The 21,906-nt window shown below is 37.0% G+C and overlaps 1 protein-coding gene across 2 annotated transcripts in view; it reads left to right on the top strand.

Moving 5' to 3' along the window:
* Positions 1-21,212, top strand: part of Ack (activated Cdc42 kinase) — a 68,532-nt gene extending 47,320 nt beyond the window's left edge. Inside the window, exons 11-16 of one of the 2 annotated variants that reach the window (XM_083135178.1) lie at positions 414-554; positions 2,079-2,336; positions 4,487-5,490; positions 10,821-10,895; positions 12,112-12,269; positions 17,809-21,212. In XM_083135178.1, the coding sequence (XP_082991304.1) occupies positions 414-554; positions 2,079-2,336; positions 4,487-5,490; positions 10,821-10,895; positions 12,112-12,269; positions 17,809-17,911 (1,739 nt within the window). In that variant the 3' untranslated portion in view covers positions 17,912-21,212. The remainder of the gene's footprint in view (positions 1-413; positions 555-2,078; positions 2,337-4,486; positions 5,491-10,820; positions 10,896-12,111; positions 12,270-17,808) is intronic. The other variant, XM_083135179.1, reaches the window with a different exon arrangement.
* The last annotated feature ends 694 nt before the right edge of the window (positions 21,213-21,906 follow it).

Here is a 21,906-nt window from a genome sequence, read left to right on the forward strand (position 1 = left end):
ATGTGTGTTTCGAGGTAACTGCAGTCCTAAAGAAATTGCATATCTAGACATATACTTTTTAAAAAAGGACATGGAGATTATCGATAAATATTATACCAAAGTGGCAAAATTATAGATGTATTAGATCTGTAAGATAATGTATCATTTTACTGATAAGCCTATATTTTCTGATACCGCTAGAGTACCGATTAATCTGTCCCATCCCTAAAATAAAGTGACCTTCCAGGCATTCTCATGTACACTTATTTCCCATTGATTTGGTCTGGAAAAACCGGAACACTCAGGGAATTTTGTTTTTCTGAAAGTGCAGACATCCTGGATATGTTTTCCCACTCATGCACATGCATGATTTTTCTTTTTATAATTTTATAAAATTACTTGTGATAATAATTTGCTGTTTTGTTAACTCGTAGGCCATGGTTCACCTGTTGGAAAATCATGGGGTAGTCCAGCTTATATTGACGAGGTGTATTTAAAGAACCCGATGGAACCACCGGATGTGCTGGGAATGCAAGATCAAGGTCCCGCGCCTGAACTGCCAGAAAGGAGAAAAAGTGAGTGAGTCTTCTGTTGCTATGGCACCCTGTGTTAGGCTGAGACAACTCTGATACATCAGAGAAAGTGTACAAAATTACAACATACATGTTTCGGGAAGTCCCGACAAAGAATGGAAATGTCCAATTTTTGTTAATTTTGTGTTAAAAATGTACAGCGTGTTCCGTTCAAACCTCCCACATTTCAATTCATCATTGCTAAAAGGTTATGAAACTTAATGGAATGCGAGTGTTACTAGACGAAAGAGAAACTCAAAGAATTATATTGCATGACCTCGAAGTTCACCGTTCTCTCACTATGCAGCAGCACAATCGCATAAAGCACAATGGTGACTCCGCAGCAGCGTGGATTGTCTGTATTCTGGTCTGCAGAGACCAAATCAGTCATTACAGTGCAAAGAAATTACCGGAGAGAATATGGAGGTGAAGCACCTGATGGGGAAAACCATTAAGGTATGGTGTGCAAAGTTTTTGGTGACTGGAAGTGTTAATAAACAATCCGGAGGTTCTTGTCGATGTGTTTCGGAGGAGAAGGTAGAAGAAATTCGAGCGGGATTTCAGAGAAACCTGGGTAAATCACTTCGCCAAGCATCCAAGCAGTTCAAAGTTTAAACTTCGCACACCAAGCAGTACTAATCTGTTAAAGCTTTTGTCAGCAATTTAATTGAGTTTACCAATTTATTTCAGTGTTGTAATAACACACAGCCAATTCATGCAGCTATAGTCACATGCATCATGTACAAGGGCTGGAGCATAAGTCATGGCAACTATATTTTTTCTCAAAGTTAAACAGTGGTAGTTCAATGTGATTGTATGCCCCAAAGAACATGGAACATATCACTAGATGGCAGTGTAATGAACAGTTATCATACAGAGGGCAGTGGTAATTCATTGTTCAGTCAACCCCATGCCACAGTGTGAACAGCATTTGTGTATGAAAATAGTCGTTCTTTGGGTAGGAAATACCAGAGAATGTCAGAGCGGTGGAAACTGTGGGGAATAGTGTCCTAGGATAGAATGCACTTCTTTGTTCCTGTAATGCTAATGTATGCTTTCTGACTTGTTAACACATGTGGCACGATGCTATATTTAAGGATGTTTTGCTTGCTTCTCTATCATTCAACCTGGTACACACAATCTGCATTGTTCGTACATTCCGCAATACCATACACTGCCCCCTTCCATTTGTATATTTCTCGTTTTCGTGCTGGTTCCACATACTTGTGAAAAAAATATTAGCCATGACTTGTGCCCCAACCCTCACACAAGATGAAGAAAAACATGTGCAACACAACTGAAGAATGAAGTGCACGAGTATGAAAATGTTTACACTCACATTTCCTTTTACATATTTGAGTATGACAAATTACTACGTGAAACACATCCCTGAATAAGTTTCCATTGTGCAGTAATTGAAGACACACTGCTGCCACTTAAAACTGCATTCTTATTTATTATTATCATTATAGATAAGTCTCCATGTAGAAAGTGTAAAGTTTTTAATATCCATTTTTTTCCTTCCAGGATTAGCACAACAAGGGCTAAAGGCTAAGCATTCTAAACAGTTTTCCTATTCGAAGCTAATGAATGAAACCCATCAAGAGGACATGAAGCTGAATAGAGTTCAAGCCAGTAATAACGCCAGCACCTCGGATGTTGGTGTTTTAATTGATTTGTCCGAGGATGCCACCAGTGTTTCACCAGTGCCAAGTAGGGTTCCAATACACACTGAGCTGGCGAAGCCTGAATCTCTCTTAGATAAACCAATTGATGTAACGGAAGGTATGGTTTTCCTCTAACCTACTTATTTACACAGTACAGAGTTGCCAGATACTGTAAATAAAGTCATGCATATTCAAGACATGGCTCAGTGGACCCACTGAAAAGCATATAATTGAGATTCCACTGTGAATTTCATGGAAAAATTGTTCATGGACAAAAGTTAATGTAGGTGTTTACATGCTTTTCATTTTTAAAATTTACATATCAGAGTAAGCAAAAACCTAATATTTAAACAGATTAGCACATGTACACAATTCCTTGCCTTCAAAAAAGGATGATAAGGACATATTGATGAAAAAGTGAGAGTGACATGGCGGGTGCAGCAAATGTGGTTTTAAAATTGTATGTATTATGTTTCATATTTCCACATTGCAAATTTAATTACCTTATCCCTTCCAGATGCCGTTACCTTTGTTAATGAAGGCAGTGGTACTTCAAAATTAATCTGAATAACCAAGTAAATTTGCAATCTGGAAATACAGAACAACACTCATACAATAACAGACATGGTGTTGAATCTCTAGAGGCATGCAAATTTCGTTTTCGACGAAAACACGAAATATGAAATAACATGCTGTAATGTTAATTTTTCATGTTTCTGAAAGGTCTGAGGTGCATTTTTCTACCCTGTTTTGTCACGAAATAATGCGAAATGAACTGCAAAATGCGAAATTGACTCTTAAACACGAAATTTACCGTTTATATACCGACGCGACACTTTCTGAAGTCTGAAGTATCCTGGGAGTTATGCAATTCACGGAAAATTGATTAATTCTGCTGTAAATATTTGAGAAGCAAAAATAAACCCCTTTACACAGGAATAAACCTAATACTCTGGTAACTTCATAAATGTGCTATTAGAAGGGATAAGTTTATTTTGTGTAATAAGTGCAGTTTTTAAATCAAACTTAGGATTATATTCACAATTTTAAAACCAAAATATCATTTTATATAGCACTTTTGATGTGATTATTCACCGCTATTACACCGAAATTTTTTTTTTATTTGAACCCGAAATCGACTCTGTTTTTGTACCGAAATTTTGCTTTTTTATTTACCAAAAATATGTGCCTCTATGAATCTCCTATTTTTCTTATAATGCTTCAAACCTCATACACTTTATTTATCTCTTATGTATACTTTTTCATGACATACGTAAATATTTTGAAGTGCTGGAATTGGTTAAAAATTGGCATTGGAATCATTTCAGAAATTTACAAGTAGTATATCAGAATCAGTAAATTTCCTGCTGACTTAAATTTTTAAATGCCAGGGAAAGGGTAATATAAATTCCATAATAAATGTAATAATTTTGTTAATTTCAACACTACTTAACCTTGTTTCAACGTTTAATTAAACACTAATATGCTGACCAAGGTGAAATTAATTGTAAAACAAATACACTATAAACATAACGTTTCCACCCTCTAATGGTCTTCTTCAGACAATATTCACAATACATTCCATTATCACGTGTTTTATGGGGTCAACGTCAAGAATCCATTGTAAATCTTTGTCTGAAGAAGACCCTGTTAGAAGGTGGAAACGTTACGTTTATAGTGTATTATTTTACAATTAATTTCTTTGTGTTTTCTTAATTATGTACAATATTGACAGTGCTGTTTGTGGATTTCATATGAAGCTGCATTACTTGCATGAGCTGCAATAGTCTAGTTTCCATGTTCAAACACAGGTTTCATCTCTGGGTGATTGAGCGTAATTTTATGCAAGTGGGTTGCAGATCATCAACTAAGGAGAAAACAATACACTATTTCCATTTGCACCCATGGATAAGAATAATAATTACAATGGAACCTCGATTTTACATTTTTTAGGGAACCAAGCTGAAAAACATGGGAAAATGTAAAATCATGGAAAATTTGAGAAGGTTTTTCTATGTTGGGACTGTCAAGAGTGAATGTATAGATCCACCAAGATTTCTGAAACCTCGGAAAATATGCGAACTACAGGCTTCCCCGTAACTTTAACTAGCGACACTAGCGCCACTGCTCCCGCGCCAAGGTTTCAGATGGGTTGGTGGATCTATATAATGCGGGAAAATGTAAAATCTGTGTTTCACTGTATTCTGTGCTTAGTAAGTAATTTGTTATTGTTATTCTCACATTGTAATTTGTATTTCTAATTGACAGAGTGTGGAGAATCAAGGCTAAGTTTATCCAATGACCATATCTACGCAAACTTTCCAAATGGTGAACCTCGCTCTGAGTCCCCAGATCCCTTTGATACATCCAGGATATATGGGAGCCGCTACTATTCACACGTGGCAGTCGAAGATTCGGTGATGTCCCCGCACAGACATGGTACATACATGAACACCGACAATATTGCAAGTGCCAGTTCTTGGCCGTCTCTAAGTGTCGATCAACATATCGAACCTCCGGGACGAATGGACATGCCTTTCAGTAGACTGAGTTGTGCTTTAGAGGACATGAATTTGGAGCCCAGCAGTATTAATCCAGTATTAGCAAATACTCCAAAGGTGCAATCACCTAAGAAGCAAGAGACTGTTTTCTTGGATCCCAAATTCATAGCGGAATTGGAGAAGAAACTCGGTCAAAAAGAGGCTTTCGCGAACACTGATTCACCCGAGGTTGCTTCTCAGGTAATTCCTCTGCTAAAACCACCACCTCAGAAAGTAGTGCAGAAAAGCTTTTCACACGCAAGTTCTTCCAGTGCTTCGGGGTATCCTGTCGAATCTAGTGACTCGATTATGTCTTCCAGAACGAGGAACTTAAGCTTGTCGCAAAAAAATGAGGTAAAATCGGTGAACTTACAGTGCAACTCTAGTCAGAAGAATGCCCTGACGCAGAACTCCCCGTTGCCTCCCTTTGATGGTGTTCGAAGTAACGTGTTCTACAGTTTGAAAAGTTCCGACGTGAACAAGAAGTGTGTGAACTACTCTGGTTTCGGAGAGGCTAAACCGTTGAACAAGCAAGTCATAAGGACGGCCAAAGTGAAACCTCTGTTGACAGATAATATGGAAGGGTATGATTTTCAGAAAATGAACAAAACTCTGTCGCCACAGCATAATTCGCATGACAATAATATTATTCCGTGGACATCTCTGGGCAGTTCTAATGCAGTGGGACCTATGAAGCACAGATCTTCTCTGAAGCCTGAAACTGAGAAATTGGTGAGTAAATATATAGGAATACATTCCTTAATCATTCACTGCCCTACCTCCAAGATCTCTGATAGTACACCTTGTACTTCACGTCAGCATAGGATCTATTTAATGTATTAGGAATGGGACAGAATCAGTACTCTATCAGTATCGGTCTACATAGCCGTATTGATTAATTGGTAAAGTTACAGATAATTTCACCAATCCGATAAATTACAAATATATTGTAGGGATGGGGCAGTTTAATCGGTATTCTATTGGTATCAGCCATTACAGGCACATCTGTTTATTGGTAAAATTACCGATTATTTTACTGATCCGATATATCTATAAATATGAGGGTTATTTTTTAAGTAAGGTCCGTTTGGCAATAAAAACGAAGAAAGTAAATGTTTTTTTAAAAACATTTATTTTCTGAATTTACATGCACTTCTCTATTTTTCTACATAATTTCCTTGCCAGTTTAAACATTTATCGTAACGAACTACGAGTTTTTGGATACCCTCCTCATAGAACTCTGCCGCCTGTGATGATAGCCAGTGTTTTAACATTTTTGACCCGCTACAACGAGGAAGGTGATGAGTTTTTGAGAGTTTGGGACCGACAGGGTGTTTTGTTAGTGGACTTTTTGCCGCAAGGAACAACAATTAACTTAGCTTCCTACTGTGAGACCCTAAGAAAACTTCATCGAGCAATCCGGAACAAACGACATGGATGCTGTCAGCCTGTGTCGTACTGATTCATGACAATGCAAGGCCACATCCTGCGGCTCAAACTCAAGATCTGATGGAATTTCTTGGCTGGGAGGTATTCTATCATCGGCCATACAGTCCAGACCTTGTGCCTAGCGACTACCGCCATCTGAAGACCTTCCTGGGCAGCAAGCATTTAGACACTGATGAAGAAGTGAAAACGACCGTGAGTAACTGGCTATTATCACAGGCGGCAGAGTTCTATGAGGAGGGTATTACAATAAATGTTTAAACAGGCAAGGGAATTATGTAGAAAAATATAGAAGTGTTTGTAAATTCAGAAAATAAACGTTTTTTTTAAAAAACATACTCTTTCATACTCAATAATTTAAGCCCCGTAATCATGAATCTGCAATTAAAATATGGTGCTCATGTGTAGAACTTGCAAATAAGCTGGTCCGTGATCGCAACCGACACCCTCGATTTCTCAAGGAAACCAATGTTTATCGCAAAGTTTGTCACTCAAGTGCTACGAAACTGACATTTTTTGACGGTCGTTGGTCACAATTTGCCTTACACCCCTTGAATGATGCACGGGTACCACCACGAACCATGCTTGGGTAGCCACAGAAACCATTCACGGATATCCCCACGAACCATGCATGGTTAGGTATGGTTAGGTTAGGCTAACTTAGTTAAAATTTGGGGTCGTAGTAATATCAGGAATATATATTTCGTTCTTTAAGTACTCAAAACACAAAATGTTGCGATTAACATTGATTTTCTTGAGAAATCGAGGGTGTCCGTTGCGATCACGGACTCACTTATTTTGCAAGTTCTACACATGAGCGACAAATTTTAACTGCAGATTTGTGATTACGAGGCTTAAATTATTGTGTATGCAAAAATATGAAACAAATTGGGGAAGTGTCCGGTATTGTAAAATCGTTCGATTTGAATTTGTTAATAGTTTGTAACAATAAATGGGTTTTCCTGACCTTTTCATGATAGTTTACCTGGGTTCGATACCCGGTGGAGGTACAAATGGTTAGGATCCCACTCTAAACTGTAGGTCCAGTCCCGATTAGCCTTACTGTGCGTAAAGTGAACTTAAAGCCACCAAATCAAAAAATCCCTGGAAAGGTGTTTGTTGTGAATGTTTCTGTTCCTGTTCTAATAGTTGTTTTGAAATTTATATTGTTAAATATGCTTCCATAGGTTTGTTCTGGCTGTAATGGATAGTGAAAATGATTGGCTGTCTTTTTGAGGTTGTAAATTTTGATCTTGACTTGCATTTGTGTGAGAGTGGCTATTAATTCTTGTTGCACGTGTCTGTTGTGTATGGAAACATAATTGGTAATTTGTTGATTATTGTTCATTCTCTACTTGTGTGTCGTAAAATGGCGTGGATAAATTCCTTTGCTGTTTGTCTAAGAATTAAGCTGGAATTGTACTAATGCTTTCCATAAGTTCTTGTTGTACCATGTTTTTTAGATTCTTTTCCAAGAAATGTAGCCTATTCTCCCTACACAGAACAGGGTACAGAAAAGATGTTTAATAAATTACCATAACTATTCATGATGGATACATTAAATGTGGTTTTACTATTGCGTAGGAGAAATTCTGTTTTTCCGCGTTGCTAATTTGGTAGTTTTTTTCCGCCCAGGATGAAACAAAGAAGTGACTGCACTACCACCTCCTTCCAAATGCCATAAACTCAACGAATGAAGGGAATGAGCCTTCAAAATTAATCGGAAAAAACTACCATATTAGCAACGTGGATACCCAAAATTTCTTGTACACAATAACAAAACTATATTCTGCAAGTTAGTGAACAAGCTAACTACCAGTTTTATTGGTCTGTTTGTTTCTACCATCACATACAAAACACTCAGTGTTCTTCTACTTTCTCTTCTACTGAGCTGTTACAACTTTGTACAAATCATGTGTGATTTATTGTATCTGCAGGAAATAAATCTTAAAAGTTAAATATACCAAGAAGCCAATCATGCTAAAGGTCCCGGGTTCAATACCCGGCCGGTTCAAATCCGGGAACTTTTCTAACGTTGGAAGCGGCCCCGGTGCCCACCCAGCATCGAATAACATGGGTACCTGGGGGAAACCCTGGGGGGTAAAGGTGGTCAGGGGCATGATGCTGATCACATCACCCCCACTCACGACCGGATCAAGAAAGTGTGGGGCGTTATCCCCACACCCCCTATACGCCTTCATGGCATGGTGCAATGCACAGGGGAGAACTTTACCTTTTTTTTTTTTTACTTTTGCCAATTAAATTAGATGAAACTAAAACATAAATAAACATTCTGTGCCATGCTAGTTGTACACGAAAAATATGCTTTGCATTGTTATAATTAAAATGTAGCTTCTCCCTGCTCTCTCCAGCAGAGAATACTATTCTTCTGCACTATAGTATAAGATTGTATAGCAGTGTTGCCACATATATGAAGAATGTAATATGATACCCGGTGGAGGCACAAGTGGTTCGGATCTGTAGGTCCAGTCCCGATTAGCCTTACTGTGCATAAAGTGGACTTAAAACAGCAACTCAAACAAACAAACAAAACATTGTTGTGACTGCACTTTCATGGAATGTGCAAATGCTAGAGAAGCAGGGAAAGTTCACGTTGCCTCAATTATTTTTGCAGCCATTTGAGTATGAATGTGCATTGCCATATATCACTTTTTCCAATGTCTAATTCTTCTCTTATATGTGGAAAAAAATATTTTTCTCCTTTTAACCCCTTAAGTGTGGAATTTTCTGAACAACTGTAGGTTTTTCAGCAGAATTCCGTTGAACAAAATTAGTTGAAATAAAACACAGTATTTGCCTGCCTTCTTTTATAGAATTGCTTTCATATTTCAGGACAAATGAAAATAATCCAATAATACTAAAAGACAATTATACATAGCATGTCAGCATATTTATACTTCAGGTGTATGCAGAATAAATCTTTCTGGTGTGGATGTGTTTGAAACAAGTGCAACTCAATGACTGCATCACACAAACTTAGTTTTTTACCAATATTTCAGTTTTCTATTATGAATGAACTACGCCACACGAGAGCAGACAAATTTTCTTATATCTATCTAACTTATATTGTCTTTCTTCTTCATTTTCAACTTATTCAACGTCTGGTGGGCAAATATATACACACCACCTGCAGTCAAATCTAGTCAAAGCAAACACAAAACCAGACTGCAGCAACACACTGCGGATGGTGTACATACGAGGGCCGTTCAACAATTATTGTCCCTGACATATAATTTGTCATTTTTCCACATAGTCCCCCATCACTGTAATGCACTTTTCCCACCTATGTTCTGGGGCACGAATACCAGTTTCAAGAAATTGTGATGGCTGTGCTAGAAGCCATTCTTCTACAGCATGCATAAGATACGCATCGCTGGCAAAGGTGGTCCCCTGCAGGTGCTGCTTCAGCCTTGGGAACAAGTGAAAGTCACTCGGGGCAAGATCTGGAAAGTTGGGAGGGTGCTTGATTAGTAATCATTTCCAGCAGCAGCAACAGCGTCAGCTGTAAGATGACTTCTGTGGGCTGGAGCATTGTCCTGCAGCAGCTACACTTCCCTGTGACACATCCCTCTGCGTTTCTCCTTGATTGCATCCCTCACTTTTGGAATCAATTGCGAATAATAGTCACCTGTGATCGTCTTTTGTCCCTGGAGGTAGTCAATGAACAATACTCCCTTGGCATCCCGAAAAAATGGTGACCATAAGCTTGCCAGATGATGGCATTGTCTTCAATTTCTTGGGGGCGGAGAATCATGGTGCCGCCACTGCCATGCTGTGTTGTTTTGTTTCAGGGTCATAATTGTGTACCCAGGTTTCATCTACGATCACACATTTACCAAGAAAGTTACCTGGGTTTCTCTTAAACAAGGCCAAATTTGTCTCTGAACAGTGGACTCGGTCACGCTTTTGATCAATGGATAACATTCTTGGTACCCATCATGCAGATACCTTGCGCATCTCCAAGTGTGGTGTAAAATTGTTGCTATTGAACCGATTGACAAGCCAGTAACCTCAGCTAACCTCCGAATTGTCAATCGTCTGTCAGCCATTATCAGGTCGTAAACCATGTTGATCTTTTCAGGTGTGCACACTGTTATGGGTGGTCCTGCACCTGATGCATGTTCACAGCTCTCCCTGCTGCACCGAAAGTCACGTGACCAATTCTTGACAATTTGGTATGATGTAGCATCATCACCCAACACATTCACCATGTCATCATGAATCTCCTTCGGTGTTATCCCTTTCTTCTGGAGGTACTTAATGACGGCTCTCACTTCCGATGTTTCCATTTTCTCAGTCAGGGCTCAGCTTGTTCTGAAAATCATAACATAATATTAACATTATAGACCCTACATGGCTGAAATTTTGTGTGTAATCATTCAAAGAGTTGTACATGACACACAAAAAATTTCAGTTGTTTCGGATCATTCCTTCTATGTTAGGGACAATAATTGTTGAACTCCCCTCGTAAATGCCATCCACACTTAAGGGGTTAAGGAGATGACATGGTACTTTTCTTTGTTAGTAAGTGATTTCCATCAGCATCTGAACAATCGATAACTAGTAGAAAAAATCATATCGTTTTTACCTTTCAGGAAGGTGACTGCATGGTTGGTTTTGAGGGGGGTGCTGGTAGTTCAGTGCATGCTGTAGATACTGGAAACTACACAGTAAGTGGGTACTTTATTTCTCTCGTTCATGTTGTTCTCCAGATGTATTCTGTGGTCGTAGAAATGTTTTGATTTGTTCACTTGTTATCCTTATACTGCCATACTTTCACTAATCTTCTAAGTGGTGTTTTTGTAATAATAATAATATAAATGTGGACATATTTCGTACCATAGACTTTGATGTATATTCCCTTTGCTGATGTTCAACAGGCTTGTTTGTTTTCTTTTTGAAAGTTACATTTATTCAAACACTACTCTGATAGATACTGGATGGTGTGAAAATGAGAAAACATAAGATATCAATATAAAAATTACTTAAATTTTCATAGGGGCAGAGGGATAGGACCTCCCTAGAAATAGCAAGTACAAAACTAATTAAATAAGCATAGTCCTGCACCTTGGTCATGCGGTCTAAGGTATCAGGCTTTGGGTTCCGGGTACGGGATGCATCCAGGTTTGAGTTTCCTGGAGGAAGAGTAACAACTTTTCATCTGAGATTTTGGCTTGTGTACGAGACCGGTGGCTGCCCACCATTGTGAGGAAATTGGGGAGCTGCGAATGAGTAGCGTAGCCCGGTCACGGAAACCTACAGCAACGAACTGGGAATTCATTGCGCTGACCACACATCACCCTGCAACTGGTTGGATGGTCTCCCACCTGAGCAGGTGAGAGTGATGCTGACAGTCGGAAGGTAGGCCCTGGCCCTCACAGGCTTTTGCGCCACAGGTTATATTACTACTTAGGTAAAGTTGAATACAACGAATACAGATACACATGCCAATACCGTAACTTGAAATTTGTAATAATAAATAGTTGTTCAACTCATTGAATAATAGTAATATGTACATATTCCACTGCAATTATATTCATCAAGTTAACAGCTTTGTTTTAAAATATTCAGAGAATTACTCTGAAATATTAAATAACATTTAACCGCAAAAAAATATCAAATTTTGTTTCAATTCCAGAATAATTAGGTCCATCGACAGAAAAATAAAATCCTATTCAGGAATAATAATAATACCTTACCAACTGTTAGCATTCTGTGGTCAATAATATTGTTGCAGTTCATCTGGTCTTTTTCCCAAATTAATCTGTCGCAAAACTTTCTCCATATGACAAGAATGTATTATTCAGTGTATGCCAGAAATACGCTTTGAGTTTATTTTGTAAAGTACTAGAGACTAAATTTGTTGTAATTTTTTCACTTTCTTAGGTGATGTCATTGAATGCAGATTTTAGGGCAGGGAAGATTGCACAAGTAGCACATGATGCAGGAGATGCAGGCGAAGAGGAATGCTTAGCTGCCTTGCAAGCAACCGGCTGGGATACTGTCGCAGCTTCACGACAGATTAAACTAGACCGGCTGTTGAGGTGAGTAATGTAAGATTAAGCGTTGCCACAATGCAACATCATAAATAGTGATGAACAGTGCTCAAAAATTTTTCTACAAAGCTAGGTGCCAGCTCTGAAAATCAAGCGCCAGGAAACCACCTACTAGCAATTGTGCATACTACAGTATGTTTCAAAAGTCGCACAATCCAAACTTTGAAAATGTATATCATGAAAATCATAAGAGATATTTACACCGGGTTTTCTGCACTAAACTAATCCTGTAGGCTATCACTGGGTTCATAAATTTGTTAGCATTTATCTAAATAAAAGCAATTACATTATTTAAAAAAAACCATTGTTAATTTGCTGAAAACATCTGAGAACTGATTTTCAACAATAAATATCAACTCTTAATTTGTGGGATCATTTGTTGGTGTTTGACTGGTTGTAAAACAGTTGCTTTGCGAGGTACAGCAGAAGCAGGGGAATTTTTGTTGGAAAACCTCTTGCACATGAGTGTAAGAATGAGTAGTAAAATACTCTTCAGCAATGCACACACCATGCTGAATCAATTAAAAAAAAAAACAGGCACAGTAGCGGCGAAAGTGAGCGAAGAGAATTCAATGTAACCAGGTGCAGCCTAGAATTCTCTCAAGAGTCCAATTTTGGCACAAAATCTAGATTTACGATTTTTCACGTAAATGTATAGCCAATACTTAGACACATGTTGCATGCGACTGTTGGCAATATTTCACCCTGCTAGTGTTGCCATATATGGAGATGTCTCAAAAATGGCACTTTTCACTCAACCCATAAAAATCGTCATTCAAAAATTCATCAAATGTTGCACATGACCAATATTGGTCGCAAATGAGAGACTGATATTGCATCAGTCATCAAATGTCTAATTATGACCCTTCGATAATTTCTTACATATTTTTCTTACTCAGAAGTTCATTTCTGGAAAAAATTGAATGCTGCTTTCCGTCAGTTATTAATTTATATGATTTTCTGTACGGAGTAAACTGATAATTTTGAGCATTGAAAAATATCTCAATGGGTGAGGCTTTGTAATGCAGAAAACTCGGTGTAAATATCTCTTACGGTTTTCATGATATACATTTCCAAAGTTTGGGTTGTGCGAGTTTTAAAACACACTGTATAAGATGCTGAGCATCACGGTATTCAAAACATAGCTAAATTATTTGAGAAAACAGGAAATTGGGTGTTGGGGGACAAAGGGTAAGAAATTGTTACTGACTGTATGGAATGTTCACAACGTTGATAAAAAAAAAATAATTTGCTAACTTACGCTGTGCTGCAATTTGAACTTAAAATCATAAAAATTTTGTACATATTACAGCAAAAGATCACAGTTGCCAGGCTGAAATTTTTAGTTGCCCTGGCGACTGAGATTTTTCGAGCCCTGGTGATGAATGTTAAAGTGTCCTGTGAATCAGTAAGTTTTCAGTTCTTGCTGAGATTATTTGCAGTTGTACATATGCTGTGTCGGAAAGGTGCAACACAACACAAAGTGAACATCCTTCAAGAATTGTCCTGCAGTTCAATCTTGAAGCCTGAGACTGAAAGAGAAAATCTTTTGAATTACACTTAGACTGCAGCGCCTAATACAATGCATTGTTTTCCCTGCTTAAACACTTATTTTCCACCATAGACATGACACAGCATTTTAAAATGTTATACAATAGAAGAACTACACCTGCCTCTGTGGCATAGTGGTTTAGCACACCAACCTACGATGCCAGGGATCCTGATTTCAAATCCCAGCCTAGGCATGCTTGTTCTTTGTGTGGTCCTTCATCACTTTAATCATATCATCACTCATCCTCATCTTTGTGATTAGTCAAAAATGTGAAGTAAAATAAACTAATCAATCAATTGAAGAACTACAACCAACGTCTGGCTGACTTTCGACTTCCGTGATTTGAAACAAGTATACAACAAGGAAACTAGTCTAGTAAACAAATGTGCAATGTCACGCACGCACTGCATTCAGCAGGCTAGATTGCTCTTTTAATTTGTGCTTTCGAATTGCACCTTATGTCACTTCCAACAAGACCATACTTCAAGCCTCCTTTTTGGACTTTTCGGAGAACATTTTTTTCATTGGATAATAAACAATACACAATGTAATACAGTAACTTCTTCAAATTTTAAATGCTATCCAACATACTACATACAACACAAGGAGTTCTAGCTAGGGTTACCAGGTATCCAGTTTTTCCCAGACATGTCCTACATTTTAGCCTTACGTGTGGCATCTGGGAGGAATTTGAAAAATATCATAAATGTCTTACATTTTGAGCATTACATAATGTTAATTAGGAAAAAACGCAACCAAAAAAAAATCATGCAAGTTACAAGTCAATGGACTCTGCTTCCAAACTGAGTGGTGAAATTTGTTTTGTTTCAGTCATTGTCCAAAAATAAAATAAAAGTTTGTCCTGTTAGAAGATCAACGGAAGCAATTAATGAACAAAGTTTTGGGGCCACTTTCTGATGAGGTCACTGTTCAATGCCTGAGCGGATTTTCTGGCCTTGGGGTTTGTACTGATGAAATAAGGTGTTTCCCGTTTTTATTCAATATTTTGAGTGTAAAGCAAGGGCATAGAGAACAAAGTTATTGAGGGTGAGAACACTCAAATTTCCAAAATTTCTGAAAATTGGATGGAAATAATCGCTGACATGTAAGGAACAGAAAAATATTTGCATTATATCATATGACCAATGTAACACAAGTTGTACCCCCAAAAGGAATGGTTGGCGTGCCTCTGATACAAGCTTCAAAATGCAGCGGTACCTTGAAATGACTGTAGCTCAGAGGCTAATTGCCCTACAGAGATGAATGATATACCGTTGTACGTGGAATGAATCACAGATTCAGAGGAGGGGGAAGGGGGTATCCCCCCAAAACTTTTTTAAAAAATGACCCCCCACTCCCTGAAAAAAAGGACATGAAAAGGTCAACATGCACATAGAAATTATCGCTGACATGTAAGAAACAAAAAATATTTGCATCATTATCATGTGACCAATGTAACGTGAGTTGTACCCCTGAAACAAAAGACCTGCATGCCACTTGAGCACAAAACGAGTCTCACGTATGCACAATCTTCCAGGAGGAAAAGTTAGAACGGAGTGACAAAAGCGTGCCAATTCTTGCAGCTACTTCCAAATTCTATTTTTAGACAATGCAGGGTAACCTTTGTAGCCATTTGTGAAACACTGTGCTCAAGAACAAAGGCTTTTCTTCAGCATGTCTCGAACTTACATTATTACGACGCAGTTTCAACAACCCCTCTTCCCCCTCCCCCAACTCCCAACCCTCGCTTGCTCCCGCACGGAAAACATCCCTTTTGACCTCGGATACCGATATACAAACTTCCTTCCAATGTAGTTTCCATGGGTGAGGGAAATACATTGCTTGAGAACAACAAAGCTGGCCTTCCTTTGTCGACAAAATTTTTCCCTTGTAAAAAAGATGCAAAAAAGAAGTCTCCTTTTTTCCTGCCATTTTCATGAAAAGAAAAAACTTGCAACAATCATTTCTGTTAAATACATGTGTTAACAACAATATGAAAAAAGAAAATCGAAATTCTAGCCAAAAATAGTGAAGTTATAACGTAAAAACTACGACCTTGACAGAGCATCTCGGGCCCCCGAGGGTTACATGAGAGTGTCTCGATTGAGACGATCGGGCTCCTAAAGGTTAAAGGTAGGATCGTGACACATGTGTTTACAAGTCTGAAAGCATAGGATCATTACAGGAAGAAAAGAGGTGCATACTGCAATAGAACACTATTCCTACAGTTTCCGCCAGCTCCTTGCAGCATTCTCTGCCATTTCTTTCTGGATGAACCTATTTTGACACAAACTCTGTTCACGCCATGGCATGGCGGTTGACTCAAATTACCACTGCCTTCTGTACAATAACTGTATATTGCACTGCTATATAGTGACTTATCCACATACTACGGGTGCCATACTGTTTAACTTTGAGAAAAAATATAGTTACCATGACTTATGCCGCAGCCCTCATACAATTGATTGTACTATCAGCACACTATCAGGTGATATTGTGTGTGCAGGTTTTTTTTTTTTTTAGATTAAAATATTGATTACCAGTTGGTTATCTTTGAGTGTATTTCATTCAAACAATATTTTGTCTGTGTGTGCCTACCCAGGTTTCCAAGTTTCATACAAGTAATTTGATTATCAATGGTTTCGTTTAAGGGTGGGAGTTGTAATAGGCATAAAAATCAGTTTTTTGTAGTCAGATGACTTGGGTATTAGTGTGAAAACATAACAAAAAAGGCAACAAATACAAACAATAGGTTATTGAATTTGAATTGATCACAAAATTGAAAGTATGATATACCGATTTCATAATGGTAACATCATCACCTTGTAATTAATGGCTCCCAGGTTCGATACCCGGTGGAGGCACATTCTGGTTCAGATCTCACGTTAAACTGAATCCAGTCCCAATTAGTCTTATGTGTGCATGAAATGGACTTAAAACAAAAACTTGAAAGTGTTATGTAACAAACCTAAGACAACAGTAACTTGCATTAAGTTTATGCAGGCTCTTGCATTATACTTTCCCATGTTTCCAGAGATGATTTTTTTATTTACCTTCTTATCCTGTGCAGAAGAAAACACTTTCATATTTTGGCATGTACGGGCTGCTTGCATCAAAAGCTACAATCTATATTTAAGAGTTCTATTTGGTAAAAAAAACTTTCTTAGAATTTCACTTGAGGACATAAATATAAACTGAAGTACTGAAAAATATAATGTTGTACATTCCTAAGCTTCCACCCACATTATTAATGGTATGCTCACATACACTCTTGGATTGTAGCATCTGTACTGAAAGTCAATGAGACCATTACAACCCATAACTGTTCATTACTGTACCAGGCAGAATGAAGAGTTTGAAGCAGTGGTTAGCGTTCATTCCCCTCTCCATCATTACTTTAACTGACTATTCAGTAAAACTTGGTCAAACTTCAGCTGACAGTGAAGACTTGAACACATTTCGGTACTCTTCAGACACAGACAGCTGACCAACACTGTGACCAACCAACACTGACCTGCTGAAACAGTCTGACCGACACAGATAGACTGACACTGACTGATCAACCGACTGACACTGACACCGATACAGATAGACTGACAGACACAGGCTGACCGACCGACCTTCATTTCAGCCATTGCTGATTGGGGAGTAAAGGTAAAGTGTATATAAGCAGGACTCTTATTGGATGGTTCAAGGTCACTTAGTATCATTTTCATGTTCTGCTTCTCCTTGGCTTAATGTTTTGTCAAATTGCCGAAGATGGTGCTGAGAGTTTCCGGTGCAAAAATGAACAGACTGTGACTGGGAGGAGAACTACAAGTTATGCTTTTTTGACATAGAAAATAGTTACAGAAAATTTGCAATTGTTATGCTGTGGGTCAGCCTCTGTTGGAATGCACGTGCATGCCAAATTACAACTTTGCCTTAAAAGGTATCCTATTAACAGCATCTATGATAAATTGACCTCTTTCCTAGGCTTGGTGTTGCTTCAAGGATGCACTGTGAAATGGCCTTAAGAAACAGCAACTGGGATTTGGAAGTTGCAGCATCTTCACTTCTGGAAACTGATAAAAGCTGACGTCAGTAGTTGCATTATATTTTTATAAGGAGTAAGCATAACAGTTATTTAGCATTATTGTAAGTGTTCTGTTAAATATATGAATATTTGTATAAATTATGGCAGAAAACATATCATATGTTATATTCAATATCTGTTGAATATTGTTCAAAGCAAGTGAGACTACCACATGTGCTTGTGCATTTCAAAAGTTTCCTGAAATGCGCAATATATGTACATCTATTTAAAGGATAATTTAATTTGAGAGAACTGATTATTCTTGCTTTAGTATTGTAAGTAAACGATATTGATAGTATATTAATTGATGAACCATACTTCTGAATGTTTTTTTGATAGATCCAAGTCTATGATAGGATTTTTGCTGGATAGTGCGGTTCTTGCTTTCTTTCAAGTATTATCCATGAATTTGACTTTACTTCAGTTGTTTCCTTGATGTTTCTAGATAATGAAATATTGTAATATTTATTTTGATTGTTGTAACTTTTTGAAGAAAACTGAAAACTTACGTTTATAAAACATTATGTGTGGATGGATACTTTTTTCACGTAAAGGACTATTTATATGGAGGAAGGACGGGTGAAAACACTTTCATTCATCCTCGTGTCACAAGCTACAGAAACATTTTGATAATGGTGAGTTCTAGATATGCAAAGTTTCTAACTTATACACATAATAATTACCAGTAAACACACTGATAAGAAATATGAGAAAGTTTTTAAACATATTACACAAGATGTTCAATACTAGAATGTTGCAAAATATTCTCTGGATTTGGCCATATACACTTAAGTTACACACACACACACACAGTTAAAGAATACAGGTTACTGTTCTGACTGTCATAAAATTTTCGACTTGCATGTTAAAAGCTTGAATATTTTGATCTCTTTCTGATGGTTGCAAGAGTAAGGTGGGCATGCGCATAACAATAGATGTGAACCAGTGTACAAATATAAACAGTAAGATCATGAAAAAGAACTATTATTATGGTGGTTAAATGTGCTTACAAATAATAGTGTCTCATTGTGATCTATGAATCATATTCTATTCAAGCCTTGTGAGTGTTCTTTCATCAATTTAATCTAATAATCCTCATTCTCGCAATTAGCGAAAAGTGGCAGAAAATCAACATAACATAAGGAATAAGGGATTCTCCGGTGGCATAGTGGTAGCATTGCTGCCTTGTAATCAAAGTGTCCGAGGTTTGATACCTGGTGGAGGCACATGGTACAGTTGTTTGGATCCCACTTTAAACTGTAGGTCCAGTCTCAGTTAGCCTTTATGTGTGTAAAGTGGCCTTAAAAACAAAACAACAATTTAATCAAAATAAGGAATAATCAAAACATTAATGCATTTGTAAATTAATCTCTGGGAATTTGTTACCTCTTCAAGCAGAGTTTTTTTTAAATGCCCTGCTTTCTATACCTCAAGCAGTATTTGTATTTTGTGGCCTGTTTGGTGTGAACATTTGTGTTTCCAGTTTTGATACATGGTGAAGACACACAGTGGTTCGGATCCCATTTTAAACTGTAGGTCCAGTCCCGATTAGCCTTACTGTGCATAAAGTGGACCTAAAACATCAACTCAATCAATGACCAAATTTGTGTTTCATGTATTGATCATCATTGTGAAGTTTTAAAATTGTAAAACTTTCTGTATGCAACATATTTTTATAACACTAACACTTAAACCTACAGATAACATGTGAAATCACTTCGTACATTTTTATTCCTGCTTTAAAAAATCTTAGATTCACTTGAAATAATTAGAATATTAAAAAGCTGTCATTTTATAATGGCATCTATAGTTGGCACAGAATTAAATAGCAGAAATTTTGCTTCATTTACATGATAACTTAACTCTAAGAATGTTCATATGGCATTGTTATTCATATGGTGGTAATATTCAAATCAGTATTTTCTAATAGGCTTATCACTGGTACCAGTAGTAGGTAAACTTGAATACAAACCATTATAGTTCTTTCAGCCAGTGTGGAACGAAATGGACGTTATCGTAGTAATGTTATTTTCAAGGATTGTATTTGTATTTTCTTTTGATATCTCTTCAATGAAAAATAATAGTTAATTTTGTCTCGATTATATATTTTTCTTATTGTTACATATTATTTTGTCTTAAGTGAGGAATATTTAAAATCACCCAATTCATTGCTGGATCCTATATAAGTAAATATTGAGAAAGTATTTGATTATAATCAGCTTGTGCACAATTTTGTGTTTGGATTAGAAATAAGCAAGTTTATTGAGATGAAATTGTGAAAGCACATGTGGTACCTCACCTTGCCTAATTGAACAACTAAACAGCTGTGTTTGAGTATTAATTCCAAGAAGACAAATAAACGCAAGCCACAAAGCTGATGACTTTCCTGTTTGTGCCTTTTTATGTAAGATCAAGCAATGTCTTCCCTAACAAAGAGAAAGACAACATTATTTATGAAATTCAGTATAATTACAGTGTAAGGATTTACTTTAAGTATTGTGATGTTCATGTTAGATTGTAACCAATATTTACATTCTGTTAGTTGTTACAAAGCTTTGTTCATTTTCTAAATAATTTTTCATTATTAATTTCAGCTTGAATTTTTGCTTTTTTTGTGTAATTTATTTGGTTTAAATGTGATTATTTATATTAGGGAGTATTTGTCTATTTAGTCATATTCATTTACATTATACCAAATTCAATTAGTAAAATAATGTACTGTACAGTGAAGGGGAAAAATGGCTGTTGCGGGATCTTGAAAACACTAACAAATTTGCATAATTTATATTTTTTGGGCAGCCAAACCATGTAACCTTAAAAATCATGATGAATGGTCATTTTCCTGGATGGGGTGTAAGTTGAATAAGGTTCGGTGTTCTTTTCATGAATTCCAACAGCAGCATTTTACCCAACTGTCCAAGGCATAGTATTTATCAATTGTACAAACTAATAGTACTGTTAGTAATCATGTGATATTAAGTGTGAGCTATATTTATGTGTGTGTAGAATTTATAATCATTATACTGTGATGTACTCAGATCAACTTAACTATAGTGACTTTCTGCCTCTCTATAGGAAATGATGTTTTGTAGTTTTATCTGATGAAGCATTTATTTATTGAAAGTTAATGCAGTGCTTTAACTTCAGTTCTATGCAATATCTTGTAATGGAAGACTTCCAGTGTTTTTTTTTTCTGTCTGTCACCATTTGATCCAAACTTCTTTTTATGTTGCTTGGAATGCACAACTTCTGTATCTTCAGGTTTTGTTAAAATGTGTAACTATAGCTTGTGTGTGTGTGTGTCTGTGTGTGAGGGAGGGAGGGAGGGGGAGAGAGTGAGAGTGTGTGTGAGTGAGTGTGTGAGAGTGTGTTTTTATAACTTTTCTCTTTCATGTGTGTAAAATGAAAATCTTGTGCTACTTTGTATTTTCAGTCAAAGATGTGTTTAAAATTGATTAAAAATACAACACAATTGTTGGCTGATATTTTTATCAGATTGGTTGTTCATATGGGAAAATCTGAAATGTGATGTGTCCTTGTTTAATAAATACTTCTCACTCCAGTGCAAATAAGTTGATACTGAAAATAAATACCTGTGTACTTGAATTAGGGTTGCCAGATTTCTAAAATAAAAATACGGGACATACAGATTATATAGTTGTTGTATAAATTGATTTTGAAATTTGAATTAGTTATTTCTTTAGCTAAATACTGGACAAATGGGTGTCCCAAGAAAATTTTCCGGGATACTGGGACATTTCTTTAAAAATGGGGGACAATCCCGTATATACGTCTGGCAACCCTAACTTGACTTCATAATTTTTACATTTGTTTATCTTCATTAACCTAAAATGTAATGGTTTACAGAAATGTTCATATTACCGTATTAACAAGAACTCGTTGAAAATTTGGTAAAAGAGTTGGTGGAATTGAAATGTACAATTCTTCATGCTGTAAAAGACACCCTCAAGACCAGTTTGGTTTGTTGAAAACTTTGT

Source organism: Lepisma saccharinum, chromosome 14 (genome assembly GCF_977018435.1).
Source record: "Lepisma saccharinum chromosome 14, izLepSacc3.1, whole genome shotgun sequence".
NCBI lineage: Eukaryota > Metazoa > Arthropoda > Insecta > Zygentoma > Lepismatidae > Lepisma > Lepisma saccharinum.